This window comes from Drosophila hydei, unplaced genomic scaffold (genome assembly GCF_003285905.1).
Source record: "Drosophila hydei strain 15085-1641.00,03,60 unplaced genomic scaffold, DhydRS2 tig00008135-arrow-pilon, whole genome shotgun sequence".
Taxonomy (NCBI): domain Eukaryota; kingdom Metazoa; phylum Arthropoda; class Insecta; order Diptera; family Drosophilidae; genus Drosophila; species Drosophila hydei.
The window spans coordinates 1,149,030-1,173,739 of NW_022045844.1; the positions used below are offsets into that span (position 1 = coordinate 1,149,030).

Below are 24,710 nucleotides of genomic sequence, written 5' to 3' on the forward strand. Positions count from 1 at the left end.
CAACATGGCGTATGGAACCCCAAATGTTCATATTTAAAAAATAGCTTTGTTTTGTCACTGTTCGCTAGATTCCGGTCTGGACGGACTAGGGTATGGCAATATACGGGTAATAGCACGTGTCACGTAGCCGGAAAAATATGCGAGCGAATGCCCGAAAATAATACGGCACAAACACTACTCGGAAGTGGATGGCAAAAATGGTAGGCAAAGCACAAGCATTTCAATTAAGCTAAAAGTGGATCTAGGAGGGAGGACGACAATGACAAGCCAAAGGGTTTTGGGGTAAAAGGGTGTTTTTTTTTTCATTTTTTTTCTTTATTACTCTCGTAATCAAGCCGTAATCTTTAGCATTTCAGTTGAAATGAAATTTCCGAAACGCTTAAAGTAGCCGGACATGAGGTTCGAGTGGGAAAACTGTTTGTGACGCTCAACCCCATCACATTTCATTCGGGATGCAATTTTTCTAGTTGTTGAGTCGAGAAATGCGCTGGCTATATTAATAACAATAGCTGCTGCCGCACAGCAGCCGGAGGCGGTGACAGCCAATGTAGTGCAAGGGCGATCAAATGAAAAATAATCTCAAACAATAATTGCTATAGGAAAGTTTTCGGCTAGCCAAGCCAAGCCAAGTCAAGGCGGGTAGTGCGATAGCTGTCCCGGTCGACAGTAAAATAGCAGCGCAGACAAACGAAACCAATTTATTTTAAAAGTAAAAATCAACAGCCAAGAACCAACAAACGAATGTTCGGTGTCCCGCACCACCTACGTCTCACCATTAAAAAGCTGAGCTGTGAGTGGGCCACGACACCACTGAAAAGTGTAAACCAACAGCCACATGTGAACGCGAACCGGTCTGAAGATGCCGCTTAATCGACACCTGCCCATTTCAGTGGTTCCATGAAGAGTCGTTGCGTCTGCTTGTTGTCCGCAGCTACCGGGCGCGCTATTACACTTAACAACTCAACAATATAGAACCTTGATGGTACAAAATGCATTTGACAAGCCATGAAATTCAATAACTGCCACTGGCCGACAGTGTTTGTTCCTCTGGCTATCGGATTTCTCATATGCTGAGTGAGTGTCCGAGCGTGTGTGTGTGTGTGTGTGTGTGTGGTAGTTATTGTTATTTGTTTCATTTACTCACCGGAGAGCATTTACTGAATGGCATCTACTATTTGATTGCTCGCCTTCTCTGTTGTTAAATTATATATGACCAAGCGCATTCAGGATACATACGAATATACCTCTAGGTGGATACAGCAGCTGCTACGCTGTACTGCAATAAAAGTTGCTTCAAAATTGAACATTATTTTTCTTTGTTGTCGCCGGCGCATTTCCATATTTAATGCACAATGGAGGACTCACACACACGCACACACACACAGATACAAAAACTTCTTTTGCATTTCTATTGGCTTTGCAGCTCTAGCTTTTAACAGCCACTTAACATTCGCTGTTAAGCCTAACAGCGCTCAGGAATCGCGCCTTTTAACGGTACATCAGGGCGCTCGTGGCGCTCAGTTCGCGTTCGTTGGCTGCTCGTGGCTGGCGTTTAGTCGCATCGTCTATGTTTCGTTCGTCCACTTCCGGAGCCACGTTCTTTGTGTACGTAAATATTTATGTTTGATAAGCTCATGTGCGTCCTGTTTGGCTATCTGTATCATTGTGTATATTTTTGGCGCCTTTGCGCGAGTGTGTATGTGTGTATGTGTGTGTGGCTGTGTGTGTTTGTGTATGAAACTACATTAAAAAGTTCACACACAAATTGCATTATTTCCGCGCAGCGATATATTGGCGCGCTTGTTTGTGTGTTGCTTTTGTTGCTATTGTTGTTGTTGTTGTTGTCGTTGTTGTTGTTGTTGGCAACTCGAAATGCTTTGGGGCCAGGCCACAGCGAACATAAAGTATGTACATATATGAGCGTTATAAATGCCTGTGGGTGTGCATACATTTTTTACTTACTTTAAATAAGTTTAAGACATTATCCGCTATTGTTGTACAGTTCGCATGGCGTGTTCAAGGATGTGCGTACGTATGCATATGTGTGTGTTATTAAAAAAGAAAAGGAAAGAATGAAAATTTCCATTAAAATTCTTGACAGTTGCGGTTGTTGCGATTTGGTCCGATTAGGCTTCGAGGGGCCACTTCAAGTCGATTGCTCGGCTTTGGGAGCCTTAACACCTGGCTTGGCCTGAGGTGACGGCAAATTAGTTGAAAGCACGCTGATTTACAGCAAGTTTAGCCGCATTAGGGCATTAGCCCCGGGCCACATCCTGCTGCTGATGCTGATGCTGATGCTGATGCTAATGCTTATGCCGCAGCCACAGTTGGGCCATGTTGCCACATTGGTAATGTGATTTTTTGAGCACTTTTGTTCACGCCCGGCGACACATGTTGTGGTTCACACACACACACTCGAACGCTCACACAAACTTGAGGGTCTACCATGCCCGTGGGCGGTATTTACATGTTCCGACCCCGTTCAGGCTGAAACGCTTAGCTTGGCTGCCAAGTTTGTGCTGCAACTTTCCTGACAAGAAATATATACACATGTGAGTGTGTATGTGTTTGCGTGTGTGTGTTTGTTTAGCATGTGACTCTATTTAAATGGCCCTTACTAATAATGACCTTAAATTATACAGCTGGACACCTAACTTTTGTGGCCCCAAGCCAATTTAATCGATATATGGACAGACGCCAACAGTTAGTTGACGCTGGGACGTACGTAGTTATATGTAAATATTTGATGGCCCCTTGGGTCAGCTAGCCGTGACTTGGCTGCCATTCACGACACGCTTGATCTGAAGCTCAGTCAGTCAGTCACAATTTGGGGCTTTAGGCCTTTCCGACGATGTCCACTGCTCAGTGAACAGTCCGGGCCATTACGATGATGACGGGCGTGTCGGCTCAGTTCCGGCTAGTACCCCCATTAAATCTGAGCGCCGTCAATCCATCTGAATCAGCGTAAGAGTGGCAGTGTGCTGGTCAAGTACCGTTGCGGCGACAATTAATTAAAACTAATTGAGTTTTGGCCAATGCTCTAGCCCTGACCGACCGTCCGACTGTCCAACTCAGCGGCTGACTGGCTGACTAATTGACTGCAAGTTGGCAGCTTGAGGTTGAGCTCTGCCCGCTTTTACAATAAATTGTCATTTCATTAGTTTCCATTACGCGCCGCGCCACCCACGCGGCGTTATTAATGAAATAGGCGCTTATTTACCTGCTGCCGTGTTGTGCCGCTTGATAATTTTCACTTTTATTGGCATTTAATTAATGCGAAATTGTTTCAGATTATGAATACTCGTCAGCATCTCTGGCGAGGCAATTAATTTGATTACAAAACGTTTAACGGGCTCTGCATGCTAATGAGATCTTCGGAGCCAACGCTTAGTTGGCAGGCTGATGCTGAGAGATTGCAGTGTCACACGTATATTTGCTTTTTCAGCTCTAATAGAACGCACTTCGTTCACTCAGCTAGTCAGTCAGTCAGTCAGTCAGTCATGCCTGGGGGAGGCACAGTTGCGCCTGCTGCTTTGTGTGTTGGCTGCTTTTTCATTTCAATTGAAGTGATGCTATCAAGTCGAGCTTGTTGCCTGTCTTTTATCCCGTTAGCGCTTGCCTGATATTGGCTTGTATGCACGGCAATTGTCTGCTCTACAGGTATGTATCCGTGTCTGTGTCTGTGTGTACACACCAAAGGCTATTCAACACACTTTCACAGCAAAACAGTTGCATTCATCAGTTACCATGTTCAGTTCATTGACTGACTTTGTATCCCAGCCACACTTTTGTATCCTCGAACAATGCTCACCATGTTAGTGTGCGTGTGTGTGTGTGTGTGTGTGTGTTTCCTAGCGAATTCCAGTACACAAATATTGACATGGTCCAAAGACATACACAAACAAGCACACACAGACACTGTCACCCCTCATCACTCACTCTTATTGACGGTTATTGGTTATTGATATGAAATCTGATTATCTTTTGCTTTCTCCGCTTTTATGCAACTTAGCGTACGTCTTATTTGCATGTGCAGCCAAGCGTGCCAGCTGAAAGCAGAAACTCCAATATCGTAAACTGAATTTAAACTAGTCGAGGGATCTGTGGAGTTAGGAATTATATCGAATATTTATAATCAAGCTTCCTATTCTATAATACCCAACAGCTGTGCCGTAATCATTATAAATTAAAAGTAACATAAGTAAGTCTCGAAAATCTCCATACATGAAGTCTCTCTGGGAGAATTGCTCATTTTGTTAAGTTCGTAAGCGTTGGCTCCCACACGAGCAGCTACTTATTGGGGTAGCAATTTGAGCTTAGCTTACATACATCTAGTCGTTGGGCTTGGCATTTATCTGGCAACCTGCAAGATATTAATGTCAACAGCACAGCCTGGGATTTGCGGCATTTGAGTGAAGCCGCAGTGGCGACCACAGACCGTGGGCGGCAGTCAAAGGCCGCCACGACATTTAAGCCCACCCGAGGAGCAGTCTACAGTCATTGGCTTTTGGATATTATGTAGATGCTTTATTTTCATAATTGTCAACATCTTAGCATTTCATTAAAGAGCCCTCTCGGGGTCTTAGCCTTGCCAGCGGGCGCGTCGCTAGGATGCTTCCAGCAAGTGAGTTCGTGGTGGCAACAAATGATTTGGTAATCATACAAAATGATTTTAAAATCAACAGCTTATTTGCGATGCCAAAGACATGCGAATGCTTGACTTAGGCGCCATCTCTTACCATTTCTTAATTGTGTGTACATACGGGTCTGTGCGACTGACAGTGTGTGTGTTGCCTGATATTTCTATGACTGCAAGCAGAGAGAGAAAGAGAGAGAGAGAGAGTGCTGATATGGAATACAACTTGACTTTTGTTTTGTTTGCTTAACTTCATGTCAAGTTAGGCACTTACATACGTACTTACGACAACAGCTCGAACTCGAACTTGAACTCGAACTCGAACTCGCACTGTTAACTCTGCTGTTAACGTTAACAGGCATTAACAGTCGCTCTTGCTGTTAGGGTCTGCGCAGGCGCGAAACCTTCGTCAATTGAATTTCATAGCAATTTCCGTGCGATGGCTGCAATACGTTTCAGATAAGGGTTCGTCGGCTTCTGGTTAGGACACTTCATGCCGTTCACGGCAATTTAAATCTGAATTGACGGCGTACTTAAAGGCGTGCTCAGTACGTATTACGCGCAAGCAAAACAAACTCTGAGCCGGCCAGCAGGACAACGACTTGGCATGCGTTTAGCCATTGATGTGTTTCGCCTAAATGCTGATGGCTCCCAAATAAGACTTCGATAGTGTGCATTAGTGTGTGTGCGTTGTATTGTGTTTGTGTATTTGTGCGATTCGCATAATGTACTAAGTGTCAGCAATAGAAGAAATATACATTATAATTGTACAGGACAAGCAATTTGGATGGTGTCCAGCACAGCACAGGTGAGCCGCAATTTGTGCTTCACATAATGGAATACATTGTTATCGACAGATAGGCAGCATTATTCCTATCGCCCTGATGTGACAACGCCTAATGCAATTTGGGACTATTTTATTTTATTTATTATTTGATTTGTTGGTCGCCTTTGGCTGCTGACGCCGGTCAGCACCGGCGGCTCCCTAGCTACCAGCATTTATTTTATATTTATTTTATTTTATTTTATTTTTGTACTTTTTGTTTTATTTTTTTGGATGTCGTGACCAGCCCTCGTCCACTTGGCCTATAAAAACCCCGAGCATTGGGTTACCCACTTAAACACTCAATATTTTATGGCCCAACTCTTGAGTGCAGAACGCTGTGGCTTTTGTCTCTTACATTTCGCTTACTTTTATAGTTGAACTTTAATCGAGGCACTTGGAATTCCAGCAGCGACCACTCCGTCCTCAGCGATGTTTTCTTTCCCCCAAGTAATAACTGGAGTCGCAACCAAAAAGCAAGTTTGTCAACGTTAAAAGCTCGTAATATTTAACTGATTAAGTTGCTAAAAAAAAGGAAAATAAAGCGTGCTCTGCAAAATCAGTGGAAAAAACAAACACACGACTGCACAGCAGAGCGAAAAGGGAAACTCGTACGTTTTTCAACGAGTATGTAAATATGTGCTCAAGTATTAGACGCGTTCTGTGCTCTGCACACTTTGCTTATCTAAATTGTTTTATGTCACAGTCCTCCACTTGTTGGGGCCCAGACTATTAAGCAACATCAACTCATACACATACAGAAGCAGAAACATACACTCTCCCTCACACACACACACACTCACATACAGACACGCATAAATATATCATAGATAATTTTTCAATGTCATTTGAAAGCATCAAAAATTTGACATTAGCCATTAATAAATTAGCAAGCATTTTGAATTTCTGTCTGCTAATTGAATGTGAGCGAGGGCTGAGCTTTTGATGTCCCGCCTGTGATATTTCAGCACCACAAATCAAATGTCGCCCAGCTCCGCAAATCAGAAGCATAAAGCAGCAGCTGTGCCGTCGCCCGAAGTAATTTTATACGTAGCTTAACCTTTAACGCCAGCGCAATCCTTTGTTTCCGCCGACGGGTCGCCTTTTCACCGCCTTTCACACATCTTTTGGCGAGATGCTGCGGAGTTGGGCGCTTAGCTACGCGGGGCTGCACTGTGCTCTCATAGAAATCCGCCTACTGCCTCGGCGTGTGTTGCCTTTAAAAAAGTGAAAGAAAAATCTTTTTCAACATTGCTCAAAATGTTTGGTAAAATGGTTTTTCGGGTCCATTGCGGAGGCCTCTTTGCAGCTGTTGCTATTTTATGCCCTGTACTGAAATCATAAATGTTTTCATCAAACATTGATATGTTTATACAACAAAATGAGCAATTGCTCATAATAAATCATCTCTTCCCATAAAATCATCTTGCTGAAAGAATTTTATATCTGTATTTCTGAGGCAGAGACTCTAAATATTTTATTCCCTGAGATTTATTTTAATTTCAATAGAAGCTTTTCCAAATCATTTAGACTGCTGGCAGGTGGCAGAGGGTGACATCTAGTCGATCACTATGAAGTAGCTTCGTCCTTCTTTTTCTTTTTCTTTTTATTGTTTTGTTGTCTGCTGTGATTCCTCGACATGTGTTGCCACCTTAAACCATTTGATTTTTCGCACACCCACGCAGCAGAGCAACAACTGCAAGTTTGTTATAAGCGAAGTGTGTATTAAGTCTGTCTGTCTGTCTGGCTGTACATTGTTATGAATTTTCGTTGTAATTCCAATGATTACATAGTATTGCGTACACATTTGTTAGCTAAACCCAAAGGTAGGGCTTTAAAATGCCAGCCAGCTCAGTGGGACCCCTGCGGTTCGGTAGCCACAAAGTGGTGTAGCAGAAGCTACAAGGACAACATGTCCTGTCGCACTTTAAGACGCAGCCAAGACTGTTTATGTTTCCCTAGACCTGACCAAAAATAACTGTATGCTTGCTAAAAATCGAGCAAGTCGAGGATGAATTTAATTTGTGAAAAGCACAGGAAAATTCGAAGGAGCAAGTCTTTAGTAAGGGGAAATGAGCTTAAAGTGTAAACTAACTCAACAATTGGCGCACTTAATTCCGAAATTTGCAGCTTATGGAAATCGTTTCTGGTTAAACTAATAGTCACCCTTGTGAGCAAAAAGCATTAAACTAATAAAATACTTCTCAGAAAATAATATGCTGCTCTAGCGCTGCCTTTTATGGAGGTTAGCAACTGCCGCACAAAATATACCGAGAAGCAAATTATCGTATTATATTATTCGCCCCCGTTGGGTGCGGGACCAATTAGTGTAATTACGAAATAAAACTACTTTTTGCTAAGACAAAAGCATAGAAAAAAGCACAGCTCTGCGGTGCTTGATGCTGCTTTTTTGGTACAACTGGAAATAATTTTCATTAAATTGTTTTTAATTTTTAAGCAGCTTATAAACTGATCAACTTTCTCCGGTTGACCGCTGTCTGAATGCAATTGGGCGGCACGAGTGAGTGGCTCTGAATTCACTTTCTCTCTCTCTCTCTCTTTCTGAATGGTAGATAGACGAATTTGAGCTAAGCGACAGCTTGGTCAGATAGACATTATAATAACATCCATCATCCGGGGCTATATAGGGTTGACAGCAACAAATGTTAAGGCTCTTCGCTGAGTAAACATTGCCTATTTTTGTTTACCAAAAAATTTCGCTTTGGGTGTTGATGGTGCGTTCGAGGGCCAACCGAAAGTGGCCTTTGAGGGCCATTCGCTAGCTGATTTCGCCACGCGCCCTATATTTATATGTCGGAATGTATATGGACCAATAATAAGCCATTTCGTGCACATAATTGGCGGGGGGACAGACGCCGAGCAAATAGCCATAATTAATGTATACTCGTACAATATAAACATAAATGTGACCTGACCAACATACAAAAAAAAAACAGTGGCCGAAGCTAACAGCACGAACAAAAAAAAAAGTAAACGGAAGCCACAAGGCGAAAAGCACGGAAATTGTTTGTCATCGCGTTGCTGCGTCTGTGCCTGTGTGTGTGTCTGTTTGCGTGTGTGCGTGCGTGCGTAATACTCACGCGGGAAAGTATGCAATAAAGGCTATTTCTTCATTGATACGCAAACAAGCCAGCGATTTGTAACGATATAGCTTTTCGTTTATGTATACTCCGCATATACAGTATCAGCATTTCGTGGAGGCGAACGCCAGCAGCAGTAGGAATTGATAGAAACAACAGGAAGATGTGCTTTGTGGATGAGGACATCATTGCCTGATTGCGTTGCCATAATCACATTGACAGCCAACGCATCCTGCGGATATTTGCAGCTGCTGCGGACGTTTTATGTTGCTGCGAAAAGCACTTTTCGCCCTAATGCAAAGACGCAACATTTTCCGCACATATCGCGGCAATGAGAGTCAGTCATTCGATAATTACGTTATATGAACAACAACACAATTTACGAGTTGCATTATGCTTTTACAGCTTCAGCAAATTGGATTAGAAGCGAGCTTAAGCCGAAATGCTCGTGCTTATGGAGCGAATGGACACATAAAACTTTAAATGCACATAACTTTGTCAGACTTGGCTTGTCAAATAGTTTTAGCTTAATCTAATATTGCTGTTCAGTTTAATTTTTGTTATGGACTAAGTTGAGCCTAACTTATTTTCAATTTCTTTTACTTTGCTGTCGAATCCAATGCCCAGAATCTTGGACGAAATTCAATTGGAAACTTTCAACGAACGAGCTTCAATGTTTTTGGATTATAAAATAATTATTATTTAGCTAAGTTATAAATTCTGTTTGCCCGCATAAATTTATGTGCGTACTGCCACGTAGTTCCTAGTATTATGTTTGCCTATGAATATCTTAAGGTCTAGTCTTTTATATCAAAGCTTTTTGTTCTTTTGCATAATTTTGAGCCGTAGTAAGCCCTGGGCTAAGGCAGCCTTAGAAACTTCAATCAAGCGCAAAGCCTTTTTATTTTTGATAATAGCCAAATTAAATGAATGCAAACTGTTGTGAATTTAGCGCTGCACAAAAGATGTCTCGAATTTATGCGCTCCGCTCTCGAGGGTGCCATTGTCATTGCCAAGTGGTGACAGCTGCTCCGTTCAGCAGCTCATTGGTTGTTCTTGGCTGCTTGTGCTGTCTGGAGGTCCTTTGTGGTCCTTTGTCGCGCACTCTGCTCGCTGCGCTCGGGCGTTTTTATTACGAAGGCTCGTGAATTTTATTTAGCACGAAAATAACAGGACTGGCTACTGTTGCCAATTTGACGAGCATTTTTGCCTCGATATTTGTATTGGCCTTGGCTGCAACATGAAGGCAAATGCCGTGACAGGCAGCCAGGAAGCACACAGGACGCGCCCGAACTATGCGCCCAAGATTACGAAAATTGTTTACACAATGCGCCAGCGTGGCATGCGTTGCCCGCCACAACTCTAATTAAAAAAGTTTCACGTTTAACCGCTTGAGTTGGCAGGCCACACACCCAAGCACACATAGCCACTTACATGTGAGTGAGTTGTTTGCGAGCTGTGTGCTCTGGTCGGATGTGTGTATTAGTGCGTGGCTAGACAATCAAAACTTTTGTTCAAGCAGCCTCACAGGTTCAAAGCTAAACCAGGAACAACGTTTAAGCACACCGCAAAAGGCACGCCTGCCGACCTCAGATTTCTCTCACAGCTCTTAGCTCTTGACGCATCGCGGCATCCCCGTCGACTATAAAATTAATGAAGCGCCTCAGCTTTGAGCATTCAGCTGGCGGCCATTGCCATAACAGAGACATTAAAGTCGTCTTTGCCTTTGCTGTCAGTTGACATTGTTGCCGTAGCCGTTTTCTTGTCTCTAGCCTCGTGTCAGCTTCCCATTGTTGATGCGTATTTAAATATGCACATAAAAGCTACGGACGCTGCTCGGGATTTATGTCCTGCGGCCGCTGGAGGTCCCTTTGCTAGAGCGCTTCGCCCATTTTGTGGCTAATCTCTGATGTGCACTTAATTATGTGGCACGCTTGCTGATTGCCGGCGATCTATGGCAGCCACTGGCTGGCAACCCTTTCTATACCCTGTGCACAAAGGGCATATACCTCTTGAATAACACAATGTAATTAATATATGAGTGAGCGTTGAGCTCGCACCTTGAACTGCATTAACTTGTTTCAATTGCTAAATGGTACAGGGTATTAGTAGCTCATAGTCTGACAGTCAATTTGCAGCAAGCTCTCAGCTTACAGCTATATTTTTAATGCTTGGCGTTTGTGCTTTGTCGCATACCCTTTGACCCTTTGTATGCGCCAAATGCCATGTAAATTTCATATAGTAAATCCTGTTAGTAAGCCAAGCAAAAGTATGATAAATTTTTTACATTTTCATTGGCCTCTTCTCCGTCGGTGGCAGTGCAAACAAAATTGCCAAAAAAAAAATAAGTACAAAAAATGCATGAGAAAGTAGGCGAGGAGAGGCGAGGAGAGGGCAGGCAGCTAGCACGCACACTGCATGCAAATTGTGCACTGTAAATTCAGTAAAAGTTCGCAGCAGCAGCGGCAGCAACAGCGACAAAAAGTGCGCACGAAATTGAGCAGCTGGCAAAAAGAAAGGAACAAATTCTTTGCGCAAGTTGAGCTGCATTCCAGTTATGTTACACTACACTGACTGCCATAAAGCAATCAATTTGAGCCTCGTGCGTGTCCTCTCTAGCGTCAATCTGCGGCATTTGATGCTGGCCAACACCTTTGGCAAGGTCCACTCGAAACCCGCACATGAACACGCGACGAGGCGTGAATTCTTGAGCATGATTTGTAATTGCTTTCAAGCGAAACTTTTGCCAGTAGCCACGAACGCGGCTTGGCCGTCAATCAATCAAGCAGTTAAACAATCAGTCAATGCTTGAATTTATTCGAAACACCCGATAGGCATCTGCAATTAGTTAATTTGTTACAATTGCTGAATACAATTGAATATGCACAGACAACAACGTGTTGACTCACCCCAGCACGGGCAACAGTTTTATATAGATTTTCGTTGGCTTTGTGGGCCACTTGGGCATTTCATTGAGTCTAGTAATATTCACTTGTCATGCGATTGAATGATTACCTTTACGGCAATCAAAGCGAAGGAACGCGAATGGCGCATTTAATATCTATTGGCACAGGCAAAGGACCCATGCCAATATTAAATTAAAGTAACACTCTGGAAAGAGTTCTCGAATCCAGAGTTCATCTGCGCTCGCTGCTAGCATTACGCATACGCCCTGTGGTATTATAAATTATACCCTCTCCCAGGAGTACGAAAAAGCCAAACAGTCGTTTATCAGAGTCCTGTTGTTGACTGTGAACTGTTTTTAATTTAAAGCAACTCTATACATTTGTATATTGGCAATAATTCTATAGCAGAATCGTTAAAATTTCGTTGAATTTCTCTTATTTGTGCTCCTTGCTGTGAACAGAGTCTTTGGCCGTCAAGACTGGAAAAGTTTTCGTTCATAACAAAATGCAAACTATTTTTTTATTATCTCTTGTTTCTTTGTTAGTGAAAACTAATAGCAGAGCGTTATGCATTTCCATGTGAATTTTTCATTATGGCAGACGCGCCAAAGAGAATTCAAAAGAAAAGAAGAAAAACACAAATTTATATATATTTTTAATTATTTTTTAGCAAATTCCTTGCAGAGTTAATTGCAGTGTTTGCTGCTCACTCAACCGCACATTTACGTTTAAGATCTCAATTTGGGGAGTTAAGATAACTGGGTTAAAATTGAACTATTGCCAAGCATTGAAAATCCAATGATGTCCAAGTTTGAGGTCGTGTGCTGTTTGCTTAAAAAGTTGCAACAAACTTTGGCAACGGACGGGTTCGGGTGGCGCCTCATGTTGTAAGTGCTGTGTAAACTTTTAATTATTACACACTTGCGACGTTCAATTTGTTCGCGATGTTGCTAGATGGAAAAGTTTCCAAAGTTCAATTATGTACGACTCTTAAATGCTATTGCGTTAATTTGCTGTGTTATGTTCTTATTTGTATTTTGAAAGCAGGCTCAGAGTTTTGAACGGATAGTTTATGTCATTTCTGACTTACGTTAGTTACATTAGTTTTAAATCTACGTCGAAGTAAACAATACCAAATTCCTTGTTATAATGACTGATTTCCGCCCCAAATTCGGTTCCATTAAAAAGGATACGGAAGAGGATCCCGAGGACCGACGCTATTTCGTTTTCCAAGTATTTGCTCAGTTTATCACATATGCGGTATTTGCCCTATTGCAATGGCTTTCATTAGTTGCAATAACGAGGTAATATTTGAACTCTAATCTACTTCACTCCACTCCTCTCTACTCTACTCTTATCTGTACTGCAGGCTTGTAGACCACCACATAATTTTAAGCAACGAGTCGGCTATGGTTGTCCTATTCTTCATGGGCCTGCTCTTTTTCCTAGTTTTCGCAGTCAGTCCACAGCTGCGGCATAGGGTGTGCGCTAACTGGTTGGTTACTTTGGTTGTGGTTGAGGCGCAGGTTTTAGCCATAAGTCTTTTATGTGTGCGGAGTCACTACATTCTTATAATGTTGGGCTTTGTTATCGTTCTCGTGATCATGATCGTGGTTCTGATAGCGGTGTTCTATTTCCCGGTAAGTCCCAGGCTGCAAACAGTACCGTATGCATATCAATTTCATTTCGCTTGCCACACAGATTGACCTGACGAATTATGGAACCTTGCTCTTCATGTATAGCTGCTGTATATTTGTGCTCTGCATATATTGCCTTATATTTTGTGTAGTCCTCGAGTCCACCTGGGCATTTTACTTGTTCATCGTCGCGCAAGTTTGCTTGGTGTTACCCGTAAGTCTCTGTTGCCTTTTGATGACCATGGCTTTTCACAATAAACAACCCACTTTCGCTGACACAACCACCGTGTCACACCCACTCGCCATACACTTGCCATTTACAGATTATGACGTATCATGAGCAAACAATACTGGGCAAAGGCGAAGTCAGGTCCAGCCTCCATGATGACAAGTTCTGTGCCCTGCTATTGTTTCATGACTTTCTGGCTTTGATTTTGCCAAGCTTTTTCTGGAACGTTTGGTGACCCACCCGCTGCTAGAATCAATAAAAACCACCATTTGGATATATTCTTGCTCAGGGAAAAGAGACGCATCTCTATTCAAGGCCTTTCGCTTTTAGACAATCAGTCATGCGGTTCTGGGACAACACAGGCAGCGAGCTCATCACACATCCGGTTGGACCCAGTTGATGCAGCATTATGTGATCTCGACACCGGATCACTCCATCACCATCGCAATCCCTTGCATAAGAAGTTATGAAGTTGCGCACAGTTGCCGTAGCACAGCCTGGATTTGATACGCAAATCTCATAATCTGGAATAGTGTTACGTTGGATTAATCGATGGTCAAGCAAAGCCAGCTGTTCTTTCAATAAATTCACATTACCATCGGCACCAACGTATGTTGCGTGCCGTACCGCATCCTGCCAATAGGGCCTGGAGATCCGATAGATGCTGCATGGATTTGAATGGCACGTTGCCGGTCTATTTGCTGTGGCTGTCGCCGCGATGCACTCCAGACACTCATCGCCAAGCAGCTGAGTGCCTAAAGCAGCTGAAATACAGAAAAAAATGAAGTTGAGTGAGATCCGATATCATTTTTCATAGTAATTTATATTCTTTGACGCCAAATTCTCGTAAACCACTTTAATACTTTTATAGTTTTCTATATAACGTGTAACTAAGGTTGCAAGCTAAAGCGCGTTTTTGATATTAAAGTGACTGAGTATATGTTGTCTATAATAGTCGATATATACCTAATTCGTTTTACTCATGATTATTTGATAGTCAAAATCTGTTTAATAAACCTCATCTTTAACTCGAGCCAATAATTCCCAATTAGCAGCTCAACTTACCCACGGCTGGCATTGTGACCCCTTGGAAGGGGGGTGTCGCCTCGCCGTCTTCGTTTCTATTCGCTGCCAGCTCAATATTTAGGCGACCAAGATGATGTTTTTGCATTACATGCATATAGATGGCGCCCACGACTAGCAGCAGGGCTACCAAAATGGCAGCTGTGCTCAGCAGCTTTCCAATGCTACATTTTCCGTACTTTACTCGAATGCCTTGTTGCTGGTGCTGGTGCTGCTGCTGCTGGCTTCTGTCGCCTTGGGTAACTGCTACACTTGTTGGAGTCGTTGACATTATATACTCTGCAAAGGAACTTAATAAATTGGCGTTCTAATTCTTTACTTGTCAACGCGCAACTGAGCCCTTGCGGTGCGGGCTGAACAGGTACTCGCCTGATACGAGGCGTTGATAACCCCAGCAAATATACTCGAACAGTCGCTCCCATCGATTATCTCGCTCACTGTTTGGTCTGTAATTGATGCTAGCTGTTTGTTTGCGGTTTCAGACCGACTGAGCGAGTGAGCGAGTGAGCGAGCCAGCGAGCATTTTCTCTATCTCGAAGCTTATCTGTGTAGCTTGAAACCGTACAACATGCTCATATTTTTTTGGCTAGCATTGCGATTGGGATGCTCACGAGCTGTCCCGCCTCCTCTCCAACACAGCTGTGTAGCTGCCGTTGTTCTTCGCCACGCTCCGCACATAAAACGCAGATGTACGCGCCAGATTAGGTGTCGATTGCATTTGCTAGTTCGACTTGGCACATGACAACTTGCGGCAGGTCTGGATCTGGGTCTGGATCACAGTTTCGGTTCTGGCTGGGCGTGACACCTTGCGCATTTATATGCACGTACGGTAAGCATATATGAGAAATTGCTGAGCACATTGCAAGTTGGCAGCCATTTGGACAGCATGTGCCATGAGCAGAGGCGTCGCCAACAATGGTTGGGCGGGACATAAACACAAACACACACACACACACACATGCATACATATACACAGTGTAAGTGCCATGGGGAACTTTGAATAATTTGTGTGCACTCAGAACACATCAATCGTTATTTGGGAGCCTAACTTGTATAATGCCGGTTAAGTAATTGTCTGCATTCGGGTCTGTGCTCATACATTATTTGAAAATCAGCAGGGATATAGACCAAAAGCTGTAACTCTCTGTTAATTAACTACCACAAAAGCGTGCAGTAAAATATATGAACTCTAAACAGCAGCAAAAAAGTATGCAAAGCTTTTTTTTAAACATCAATGAAACTTTGGATAGTTTGACGGTTGGGTTTGATACTGGCCTATCTATACAGTTCCATATTGTTTGGATTTTGGACAGTCGCATTAAATAAACACGCTCACTTGTCGGTTGAACTAACTGTCTAAATATTTATGCTAGAAGAACTTTAAATCGAAATAGTTACAGTGGCATTCGAGCTGAACCCAGGCTAGTTGTGTCACAGCTTTATTTTAAAGCCACTCTTTATATGCCACGCAGCTCTAATTTACGCTGTCAATGTCTTGAAATGAATTACAGGAGAGTAGTATGCCCTGCTCTTAGCAGCTTTCAGCCAGGTGCACAGCTTGAAGTGCGCTGTCATTTACTTGATTGTTTTTTTATATACCCTACAGGCGAAGCTATTGGATTTGATAATTCATGGTGCACGCTAAAAGGAAACTAATTAGATGGCAGGCAAAAAAGTTAGCAATATATAGATAGAAAGCAAATGAATACCGAATGGGATCATTGAGAAACACTTAAGCCTGATTATCTATGTAGCATAAATTAGCAGTGTAGCAGGCTGGCTTGAACTATGAGTACATAAGCCGTAGTGATGGAGTGAAAAACTCTTTTTAAGTCAAAAATCTCCTCAAGGGTTTTACTCATTTCAATGGCCTGCAAGCGTTTTTTAATCCCTTCTCTTAAGCCACCCAGCCTGAGCAAGTGCGTGGTATTTGACAGTTGTAAAAATGTTTAAGTTGTTTGTCTTCCCTCGCACATTGCTGGGTTCGCTGGCTTTGTCTGTGCATGTGTGTGTGGTTGTGTGAGTGTTGCTTTCAAATGTCTCCATTGTCTTCGGGCGTTTCCTTGCGTTCCTCTCGGCCCAAAGTAATTTGCGTATTTTCTTACGAAGCACATGAGAATGGCTGCGAGCAGGGGCCGAAAAAACCCGAATTCAATTATGATATCGTTTCAAGTAGTTCTTTAAATGGCATTTTCTGCACCAAAGAGCCAAAGCGAAATGCCAGCTTCGTGGAAGCAAGCAACAATAGAGGGGGTTCCAGCAAGGTCGTTGGGCGTTGCTGTATGAGCGAGTTAGTGAGCATTACACAGACACACACACACACAGCCATACTCATTATGTGGCGAGTTCTTGTTCTTGCATATTTTCCAACCGAATTCCTTTGAAAAGTAGCGCTTGTATAAAAGAAAAACTGAAAAAATGTGAACAGAAGCTGGGCGATGCTCTCCAATGGGCGAAATTCAAGCCAAGGCACTTGCTGCACTCGATTACGGTCGGCACTTTCCGGTTTGATACCGTCCATTGCCTTGTTGTTCCGCCTGCATTTGAATCGGCTGCGGAACGGGCCAGGAGGCGACGGGGCGTCGCTGCTGTTGGAGTATCCTGAACACGTAGCGATCCAAAACAAAGTTAATTAGATTTGTTGCAAGATGGTCATTATTGAAGCCAAATGGTGCTTGGCTGAGGACGACGTCAAGCCCTTTTAATGGACAGTGCCAGTGCAGTCTATTTGAAATTTGTATGCGCCATTTTTATGTGGCTTACTCGGCTGGAATGCCTGCCGTGTCTCGTGCCCCGTACAATTACCCAGTTGGTTGCCAGCTTTGGGCACTGGCAAGACCAACTCTCGGCCATTTTTTATGCAATTCGCGCAACGTATTTTATATTTACGTGTTTGCGTGTTAAATGTATGCATTTCTCTTTGCAGCTAAACTAGGATAAAAGCAAGTAAAAAGCATCGGAGCTGCAAAAAGAGCTGCGAGCAAGCTGGGAAAGTTCTGTTTTTAACAGGTTCAGAAATCGGAAACGCAGCTATATATGCAAATGTACAACACGACAAAGTTGGCTGATTGAAAATGCAAATCGCATACAGAAAGTGATTGCAGGCAGCAGCAACAGGGCCGAAAACGAATTTTGTGGCAGCGCGAAAACAAGTAATAAAGTGCGCACAGGTAGCCCTTTGCCCGTTGCACTCTGCGTATGCGTAATAAGCGAGAGCGCGTGCTGGTCCAACGGGTGTAGCGCAGCGCGGGCAGCAGCAAGGCTACGCAGTTGACCATTAAAGTGGCGGAAATGACACAGACGAAATGTATCGCTGCAAAAATTGGTTCTGTGCGCGCAGCAACAACAACAACTACGTCGATGTCGCACTAAACGAGCCGGGACAAAGCCCGACGCCAACAACATTACCACCGCAGCCACCCAAAAGTAGCAGTAATAGCTGCAGCAACAGCAATAGCATCAATAGGGCTCGCAATAAAACCAATAGCAATCAACAGCCAAACGCAGCCGCTGCGAACCACAGATCAACGCCCACCGATGATCCACCGCAGTCTGCCGGAGCAGCTGGAGCCGGAGCCGGAGCCGGAGCCCATGTGGTCACGTTTCTGGACGATGCACCGGGCAGCAGCAACGGCGGCGTAACCAGCAGCCGCATTGTGACCACCGCTGAGCTCCATCAGGCTCACATGCTGGAGCACCACTCCAATCTAGATGCCATTGAGCAGGCCGACGATTTCATCTACGGCCCTGGCGCTGGACTCTCGCTGTGCGATGACAGCCTGCCGTCTGCCAAGAACTGCTATAGACTTGTGATGCTGGGGTGGGTATTCGTATAATCAAAGCTATTCGACTTGGCCGAATTGGTGTGTGTACTTAAAAGGCTGTCCACTTTGCAGGTCGTCACGCGCCGGGAAGTCGTCGATTGTGGCACGTTTTCTGGGCAATCGCTTTGAGGAGGCCTATACGCCGACTATTGAGGAGTTTCATCGTAAATTGTATCGCATACGAAATGAGGTCTTTCAATTGGATATTTTGGATACTTCAGGCTATCATCCGTTTCCCGCAATGCGTCGTTTGTCATTTCTAACGGGTGAGTCGGATGTCTGTTGTTAATGTATGAGTGTCTTACTGTATAAGAGCTGGTGTGTGTGCGTGTGCGTGTGTGTGTGTGTAAGTGTTAGCCGCAATCATATCAAACGCACGTTTCATCACTTAAGCTGCTGAGTTCCCGGCGCTATTTAATGTGCTATAAATTATCATAAGAATCAAGCACAGCTGGGGCTCAGCTGCCGAAGTCAGTTATTTGTTCCTTCACACACACACACACGCAGACTGCTATACTCCCCGTGTGTGCGTGAAATAGGATCCAATATATAAGCAATAAATTTGCATCAACTAAATCAAATACTGTTAAATATTTCATTTGATTGCATCGATTTGTATTGCAGGCGATCTATTTATATTGGTATTTAGCATGGACTCGCGCGAGTCCTTTGAGGAGGTAGTGCGCCTGCGAGAGAACATACTCGAGACCAAGTGGGCAGCTCTGAACCCGGGCTCGGGCTTCAAGAAGAAGAGTCTACCCAAAATACCCATGATACTGGCTGGCAATAAATGTGATCGTGACTTCAAGTAGGCTGAGAATAATAATTCGAGAATTTCTCATTAAATTCCTTATTCGAACAGAACCGTGCAGCTGGACGAGGTTATGGGCTACATAGCTGGGCAGGACAATTGCTGCACTTTCGTGGAATGCTCGGCACGCCAGAACTATCGCATCGACGATCTGTTCCATGCCCTATTTACGGTTTCCAATTTGCCGCTGGAGATGACGCCCAACCAGCATCGACGCCTTGTCTCCGTCTTTGGCGCGCCCTCGCCGCTGCCTCCGCATGGCTCAGCCGTGGGCGGCACCAAGAAGAATGCTCTATCCATCAAGCGACGTTTCAGTGATGCCTGCGGCGTAGTCACGCCCAATGCACGGCGGCCCAGCATACGCACCGACCTCAATCTCATGCGCTCCAAGACGATGGCGCTCAACGAGGGCGGCGAGGGCGTGCGTAATACATCCCGCTGGAACCGCTGCGCCCTCATGTGAATGCAGGGGGCATAGATTCTTGGCGTCCATGTGATAGTAGTGAGAAGGAGTCAGTATGTGGTGGCTGGGCCCACAGACAATGAGCGAAACTGAGAGATAGATAGAGAGATCTTAATTTTAAACGCAGCGTTTGGGTGATTTCGTTATGTAATGTAAATACTTGAGCACATACTTATGCATAACAGCTAGGAACACACTCGTATGTGGGTGTCTAGCTTAGGCAAGCAAGCAAATTACATATATATATATATTATATATGTATGCATTTTGCATTTTTCGCATTGTTATTATAATATTAGCAAGGCAAACAAGTCAAATATAGAATTATATATATATATATATGTATTACGCATATTTAAACACGATTTCCAACCCTTCCTCCGCACCTCGAATTTCTTCAAAGCAAACAGACCAATTACTCTATTCTATTTCTATTACTACATATATTTACATTTTTGTATTTCTTTGTAATTTTATCAGCACTTATTTTGAATTGACGCACAGAACACACACAGACACACACACACAAATGCAGGCGACAATAATGTTAGGATGTACTTGGAATTAGTACTTGTTATTCGATTCGGTTTAAGATTTAATAACAAACGTTGAATTTGAATGACTTGAGATGAGGCGACCGACCCATTGTTTAATTGTTATTGTTGATTGTTGTTGATGTTAAGCCAAAGTTTTTCTTTCCTAGCACCTTACGGAGCTCCACTACACTAACTACATCTATTTCCACAAAGTCTCGACCTAAGGGGTCCAATTAAACACTATTGATAAACTTGTACACCGAGCGAACAGACCAGACCGAAAACAGAAGAAAACTATTTAAAGCTACTCTACTCTATGCCAATACATAATCATATACAATGAGTACATATGAGTATATATTATACTAAGACACATGCATACATATACATATACAAATACATATACACGTATAGCGTTAAACCGAATTTATGCGTAATAAATTCGAGTTTCAATTTAACCTAAGCAACAGCAACAATTTTCGCGAGTTTAACTTACAATTTAACTAAAAAGTATTATGATTAAAGGAATTAACAATTTCCAAATGAAACAAAGACCAAATTAATTAACATTATACCATATACACAAGAATACTTATATACCAATACTTATATAAATATATACCTACTAACTAACTATATACCAATCGATATCTAAACTGATCAAAATGCGTTAACATACTCGTACATACATACAAGTTATTTAAAGTTTCGAAGCGAATATTGCATTATTCTAAGAAGTGCATATATTTACAATTTTCGTGGATTGCTACATAAGTAACGATTGAGGGTTTATACATACATATTTATATACATATGTATGTGCTAATGGCAAACTTAACAATTATGGTAAACAGCTCGATATTTGAAGCGTATGTTAAGTATAAAGTTTACATTTTAATGCTTTGGATTTGCATTGTTTATTATGATTAAATAAAATTCAAAAAAAATACAAAAGAACTGCATTTTAAATTGATGTTTCATAAACTTTGAAGCGCAAAATAGAGACAAGTTTGCTAGAGCTTTAAAGCTTGAAGTTAAAGAAAGTGCAGAGCTTTACAGCTTTGCTAAGGCTTTAGTGATGTCAAGTGGGAGAGTGTTTCGACTAAGATTAAAAAGCTTGGCTTGTGAGAGCTTTGTCGAGCTTAAGCTCTTTGTAAACTTTGTGAAAAGCTTCGATAGAGCTTTAAAGGTTTAAAAACTGATTGGAAATCATGTGGAGTTACTTTTTGTTATGCACCCAAGAGCAACTATTATTTAGAGTTTGTATTTGCTAATTTATTTGATCGGTTTACATATAGATTTATTGGATGTACTAAGCATACATTTTAATCGCTGGCTAATCCGCCACAATCTGCCACAAATAACAAAGCACTTTGTGTGTTGGCCAGCAGCGACAAACTGGCCAACGATTAATTGACGTGTCCAGGGAGCTGGCAAATCGCCGCCTTGTTTGAGCCATGGGCAACAACAGCGACAGCAGCAACAGGAGGAGCAACAGCGGCAATAGCCAAAGGGTTAGCACGTGCTGTGCCAGAACAGCAACAGCAACAGCAACAGCAACAACAACAACACATTTACGCCCAATTGAACAATGGATGCCATTGTTGGGGCAGCCCTGCGGACCCCTTTGGGCGGAAGGGGGCCAAGTGCTGGGCGAACGCTTAAAAGTGCCGTCAATTTTAATTGTTTGTCTGATCGCAGACGGGGGCTATTAATAGGCTTACGGTTTATATGAAATACTGAGCTGAGGCCATGTGGCTTTGGGGCATTGGTGGTGCCGGTGGTGATGGTGGTGCTGCTACTATTGGCTTTCAACTGGTGTGGACCCCCTCTGCTATTGTCGGCACTCGATAATCAGTGTGGTTGCCGCTGCGCGAGTTGCAATTTGCCTGTGCAACGTTATCGCTGCCCCGTTGTTGTTGCAACAGTTGCCGCCATACGCTGAATGCAGCACATTTAGCACCGGGCATATATAGTTATACATTAGGCATAAACCAATTAGGGCTCCCTCAAAACAGATTTAGTCGCAAAAGCCAAATCATAATTTAAATTATGCAGTTGTTGCTGAATATTTGGTTGTTCGGCTTATGCAACCAATTTCAGTTAATGGCTGACAGTTAAAAGCTTTTCACTTTGATTTGATACACGTGTGCACAGTGGTTAAACACATTATTATACATTAAAACGAATTCTATATATGAAGTGTTTCTATTTAGTTTTAATCTACAGATAGTTTCGTCTTAATACTCGCAGCATGCTCTTCAGCCTTATCGATTTCCCCTGTTAAGCTGCACGCAGTTGGCTTTAAATTAAATCGGCATTGCTGCTTAGTTAACCAGTGGGTAAATATTTGCGTTAGTACGCAGCTACAAAATGCTGAAACTTATTCGCACGTTCTGCTGGCAGACTTTACTTAGCCAGCTAGCTGCATGCTCCAGCTAACAGTGGCAACTATAACTATTCGCCCATTCGCCTTAGTCAACGGCGGCCCACGCAGAAGAACTTTCCGTGTAAACAGAAACAGAAACTGCGACGGCAATGGCGACGGCGGCGGCGTCTTTAAGTCTGCAACACCTGTGCAGGTGACTCGCTTACAGTTGTCGCTGCTGTTTCTGATACTCTAGTTGTTGTTGTTGTTGCTGTTTCTATCGTCAGTGTATTTGCTTATTGTGTTTGTAAACATTGCTAAAAACTTGAGTAATGCCGGCGACAACGCGCCTTCAACGTGGCTCCAGCCAGCTCAAATGCCCCCGCGCATTGCCGCAGTTGCTCTATAACTGTTACTCTGCTACAATTGCTAATAGAGGGCGCAGCAGAGAGAGACAGAGAGGAGAGAGGGTGTGTGCGTGTGTGTGTGTGTGTGCGTAGGTGTAGTGAGTAGCGCGGAAATACAATATATTTCGCTGAATGTGAACCTTTACTTCATTCCCCTTGACTTTTTCCCACTGCTGTTGGCAACTTGTAAGTGCTCAAGTTTTTCAATTAAAAGTTGCTACCTTTTTGTATTACTGCGGCAGCATAACATAAATACGCATGTGAGTCGTTGTTTATATGTGTTTCTGCACGTGTGTGTGTGTGTATGAGTGTAAGAGCCTGCAGCAATGGCTTTTCCGTTTAAATACCAATAAGCCGAATGGTAAATAGTAGCTCAGCCCAGCACGATTCATACGCAATTGGATCAGCGGGTATCACATTGAAATGGACACGGCCCTTCAGCAGGCAAAGTGCAAAGCGACGACAAGAACATAAAAACGTAACCAACAAGGCAAACAAACAAACAATATTGTAATGCCGTTGGCAGGTGTTGAAGTCCAGGGCATTACAAATTCATACAAAAATACCAAAACGTCAAACAAATTGCAAGTTTTCAGTTGCATTTCCGCAAAACGTAGCTGAAATAATACGTTGCCGCTCTTGCTGGCGCTGCTGTTGCTGTTGTTGCAGTCACAAAAGTATGCAACAAAAGCCATGATATCGAATGCCCGCTGAAGCCCGACAAATTGGAGGTAGGCCAGTGGCAACGTCTTCGCCTTGCGACCGTGTTCTGCGCTCACTCTTTGAGTGTGTGTGTGTAAGAGTGTGTGTCTGCTCGCATGACAAGTTGAAATGTTGACGGCTCACTGACACCGTGTCAGTGTGTGTGTGTGTGTGTGTGTGCATAAAAGCGGATAGCTGCGTTTTTACCCTTTAAAAGAGCTTTAAAAAGAGTTTTCTGATGGACGACCACATTATTTGCCAAGCACTCGAGTTATGTGTTGAAATTCAATATGTATATAGCATATTCATATTGAAATGGTCGCAAATGACTGCTTTGTAAGGCTTTTAGCGTAGTAAATCCTATTAACTCTTATATGTGCTCTACTGCTCTCTGCACGCTGCGTATGAAGAGAGCTAAAAAACACAATAGAAAAGAGCTAAATTTGTATTCAAACTGGCTTTATATACTACCTATTTAGATATTCCTCAGCCTTACAGGGTATATAATAGTCCATATGTGTGAGCTTTTTGCTTGGCTTGCCCGTGCCTGTTTGAATGATTTTGTGGCGTTGTGCCGTTGAAAAATCATACAAAGTTATGCAAATTCTGATGTGGCTGTCGCCGTCGACTGTACCGCTCCCGCTGCAGTTGCCGTTGTTGCGGCCGCTGCTGTAGCCGCCGGTGCATCGGTTTCTGCGGTTTGGCATGCATAATTGTTGGTTTTCAGTTACACATTTTGCCAGGCCGCACGGGCACAAGTCGGTTATTAGAGCAGCACAGTCTGCGCGCTTGTGCCGCAGAGGCATTTCAATATTTGACTTTGAGTGCATGCAGTTGCCGCTACTTGCAGACATTCTATATGTATAAATATATAAGAAGGGGTGGAGAGCACCTGGCAAATGCAATGTATTTTAATCAAAATCGGAGTCAGTTGGCTACTCCAGCTACAGCTAAAAAGCACAATAATCATTTCTCTGGCATTTGTTTAGCTATTTACATTGGCTGTGCTTCGCTTGTCCTGGCTTACCATCTGCCCCCTGCTCCCCTGGTCCTTCTCTAGTACAGCTAGAGGCTATGGCTATCATCAAAAAACAATTCTGCGCATAGCGTCCGCAAAATAATGGACGTTAGGCCTCGCTTGATAAGCTAAATGATAAATTGTTTTTATTCGTGACATATGTATG

General features: G+C 43.1%; 3 protein-coding genes across 3 annotated transcripts; 2 read left to right on the top strand and 1 right to left on the bottom strand.

Moving 5' to 3' along the window:
- Positions 1-1,537: 1,537 nt before the first annotated feature.
- On the top strand, positions 1,538-19,737 carry LOC111601082 (GTP-binding protein Rhes). Its single transcript, XM_030225627.1, has 5 exons — positions 1,538-1,605; positions 17,342-18,235; positions 18,312-18,505; positions 18,864-19,047; positions 19,102-19,737. The coding sequence occupies exons 2-5, from the start codon at positions 17,721-17,723 to the stop codon at positions 19,511-19,513; spliced, it is 1,305 nt and encodes a 434-aa protein (XP_030081487.1). The 5' UTR covers positions 1,538-1,605; positions 17,342-17,720; the 3' UTR covers positions 19,514-19,737.
- Positions 12,552-13,582, top strand: LOC111597380. Its single transcript, XM_023312038.2, has 4 exons — positions 12,552-12,770; positions 12,836-13,106; positions 13,168-13,317; positions 13,427-13,582. Exons 1-4 carry the CDS (start codon positions 12,616-12,618, stop codon positions 13,565-13,567), a joined length of 717 nt encoding a protein of 238 aa, XP_023167806.1. The 5' UTR covers positions 12,552-12,615; the 3' UTR covers positions 13,568-13,582.
- On the bottom strand, positions 13,620-14,701 carry LOC111597381. The gene is made up of 2 exons (XM_030225628.1): positions 14,398-14,701; positions 13,620-14,096 (listed from the first exon to the last, which is right to left on the bottom strand). Exons 1-2 carry the CDS (start codon positions 14,684-14,686, stop codon positions 13,639-13,641), a joined length of 747 nt encoding a protein of 248 aa, XP_030081488.1. The 5' UTR covers positions 14,687-14,701; the 3' UTR covers positions 13,620-13,638.
- Positions 19,738-24,710: the final 4,973 nt, after the last annotated feature.